At 48.7% G+C, this 2,779-nt stretch overlaps 1 protein-coding gene across 3 annotated transcripts in view; it reads right to left on the bottom strand.

Moving 5' to 3' along the window:
• Window positions 1-2,233, bottom strand: part of THAP4 (THAP domain containing 4) — a 15,352-nt gene extending 13,119 nt beyond the window's left edge. For all 3 annotated transcript variants that reach the window (XM_035899935.1, XM_035899933.1, XM_035899934.1), the window contains exon 1: window positions 1,309-2,233. In XM_035899935.1, the coding sequence (XP_035755828.1) occupies window positions 1,309-2,140 (832 nt within the window). In that variant the 5' untranslated portion in view covers window positions 2,141-2,233. The remainder of the gene's footprint in view (window positions 1-1,308) is intronic.
• Window positions 2,234-2,779: the final 546 nt, after the last annotated feature.

Below are 2,779 nucleotides of genomic sequence, written 5' to 3'. Positions count from 1 at the left end.
CCAAGTCGAAGTATGAGTTTTCCCACACTCTGGAAAATTAAAAACATGTGGGAAAAGTAGCATTGGGTATCACCCTCCTAGAATTTTGTTGGGATTTGTTTTCTTGCACTTGAGCGAGGAAGTAGGCTGTGCTGTAACAATCTGGAGAACACGTCTTTCTATGCCAGTATCACGTTTCTGACCATGCCGAACCCCACGTGGCTTTAGAAGAAGCCGTGAGGTTTTACTAATGGCTTTATTCCAGTAAGCACTATCATTTTTCTTCTTTTCATGAGGTTTCTTCATTAGGAGGAGAAAACTCACAATGGACGCGAGAGTTACCACCATGCGGGGATAGCTAACCATCCACGGGCGCTTCTTCAAGGAAGCCCCAAGTCACGCATCCCTTGTATGTGACCCAGCATCTGCAGCCACGCAAGCATCGAGCAGCGTTAGATGCTCCTGAGCTCTCCTCCCGAATTGTGTTGTGCAACCGCAGTCCCTGTCAGCTGTGTGTTAAAGCACCCTTTTTCTTTCAAGAGAAAGGGTTACAGCCTGATTCGACTTTTCTCCGCAACAACCTTTTCACATGACCTCGCTCCTCGCTGAGTTCCCCTTCATTTTCAGGTGTCTCAATTTTATTTATTTTTTTTAATTGATAGAGAAATCATTCTCCATCTCTTCCCACTTTATTATCCGTTTCTTGTCTTCTTCTGCCTTCTGAGGGAGGACATGATCGAATCAAACACGTTCGGTCACAAAAAGTGACCTCACTGTGTATCATGACGTTATCATATTTGATACCTATGACCTCACTTAGATTTCATATATCACAAGTACTGATGATATGAAATCTAAGATCAGAAGTACTTCTTACATCACTGGAGAAGACAACAACAGCTTTCCCAGCTACTTGCTGCCCATGACAGCTCATTAACACACCAAAAAAAAAAAAAATCCACAGGCACACTCCAAAGGCAGGCGAATCCTAACAGGTGCTACTGAGTCACCGACAAGTTAAAATAATCCAGGAAGAAAAAAATAATAATAAAATTCATCAAGAAGAGTCATCTGCAACACCACGACCTAACTCCCCGTTCCACATCAGGAAATCGCCTTGGAAACTTTTGGGATATGAGAAATAGCTGGCATGCCCAACGACCCAATTCTTCCACCTCTATCTGTTGGTCTAAACCACATGTCTCCTTCCAAAAACGTACCTTTCCCGTTATCTTTTACCCACCACATCTTTACGCCCTCTAACTCAGCCTCTTATTGCTAAGAAAATGGCAAGCTCTGCCTCAACGCAAAGCCGCTGGGAATACTGACCACAGTCCTGGGATAGGAGGCTGTTCAAGTAAGGGAAACTGATCCTCTTCAGCTCATCTAGCTTCTCCTTCAGCTTCCTGACTTGACTGTCAGAGCGACTGATCCTCTGCCTCAAAAGTTTCAACTCCCCGTTCTTCTTTTCTACCTGCTCGCGCAAGCAGCACACCTGACTTTTGCTCTGCCTGGAGGAGAAACAGTACGAGTGGAGGGAGTCGATGAGCTTGCAAGCTCCCGAGGCCGACATGATGACCTCGTTGATTGACATGGGGTTGGCATCCGTGTCCCCCTTCCGCCCCACCACAGCCTCAGTGGCAGGCTGAGGGGTAAGGTCTGCTGGGGATGCTGACAAACCCTGGGAAGGTTTCTGAGGGGTCGCAGTAAGGGATGAAGTAGGGGAGCCTTCCGCTACAGCCTTATCATGTCCCATAAGGTGGCTGCTGCAGCTCGGTTCCACGTCTCTCTTTGGCCTTTTCCTTTCTAGCTGCTCTTTTGGGAAAGACGGCCTCTCTCTGGCATGCTTAGAGGAAAAGCTGTAAGAATGAAGGGAGCCGATGAACTTGCAAGCACCAGAGGCAGGAGGCGTGAAGTCATCGACTGACACGCCACTTCTGTCTGCTACCCAGCTCCCCGTCCAGGCGGCCTTAGGACAGTCCTCCACAGAAGATCTCTCGGGCTTTTTCTGAGGTCCGGGCTTTCCAACCAAATTATCACCTAACGTCCTTCTCCGAGGGCCGTCCAGCTGGCTGCAGAGGTTCTCTTCCTCCTCACATATGGATCCAATTTCTGCTTGCAAAGTCGCCTCCTCCATCTCCTTTGTCCCTTGCATCACCATGAAGTCCTGGCCAGAAGACGAGGTCCGCTGGACTACCTCACAGCCTCCTTCCTTCGGGTCTTCTCCATCCTGCAGCGGCACCTGGCTCGCTATTCTTCTTCTGCTCCTGACATAATCCAGGTTGTCGTGTTTTTTCTCTGCAAGCTGGAAGATAGTAGGGACAGCAGTGGGCTTCAGCAACCGGTGCTGGTCTTCCAGCCGCTTAGAAAAACTGTCTTTGGTGAAGTGCTCACTGCAGAGAAAGGAATACTTGGTGGGAGTCCAGTTGTCTCTCTGAACGGCTTTTAGCCACTGAATCAGACGCTTTGAATCCTTCAGGGGGAACCTAAAACCCAAACAGACAAAATCCACGATAAAGTAAGTTGCATTCTAGAAATCGGAAGGATCAGCACTCTTAGGTTTGGGAAATACTGGTGAAAGCTGTATTTAACAGGTTAAGCCCGCCTAAGGATTGGGCCGAAACACTCAACATTCGTTGCCTCCGTTAACAGCCCCACTTCACAAACAGTGCAGAACTAAAAAAGCGCTATTTCCCCTTTTTTCCATCAACAACCCACCGATTATTCGGCTGCCCCATCTACCCCACGACAACCGCAGCAGCCCGGCCGCCAATGCGGAGCCAGGGAGGATGCGGGCGGG

This window comes from Egretta garzetta, unplaced genomic scaffold (genome assembly GCF_000687185.1).
Source record: "Egretta garzetta isolate BGI_Z169 unplaced genomic scaffold, ASM68718v1 scaffold448, whole genome shotgun sequence".
Lineage (NCBI taxonomy): Eukaryota > Metazoa > Chordata > Aves > Pelecaniformes > Ardeidae > Egretta > Egretta garzetta.
Note: the sequence above shows the minus strand (reverse complement) of the source record. Positions and strands in the feature narration are given on the sequence as shown.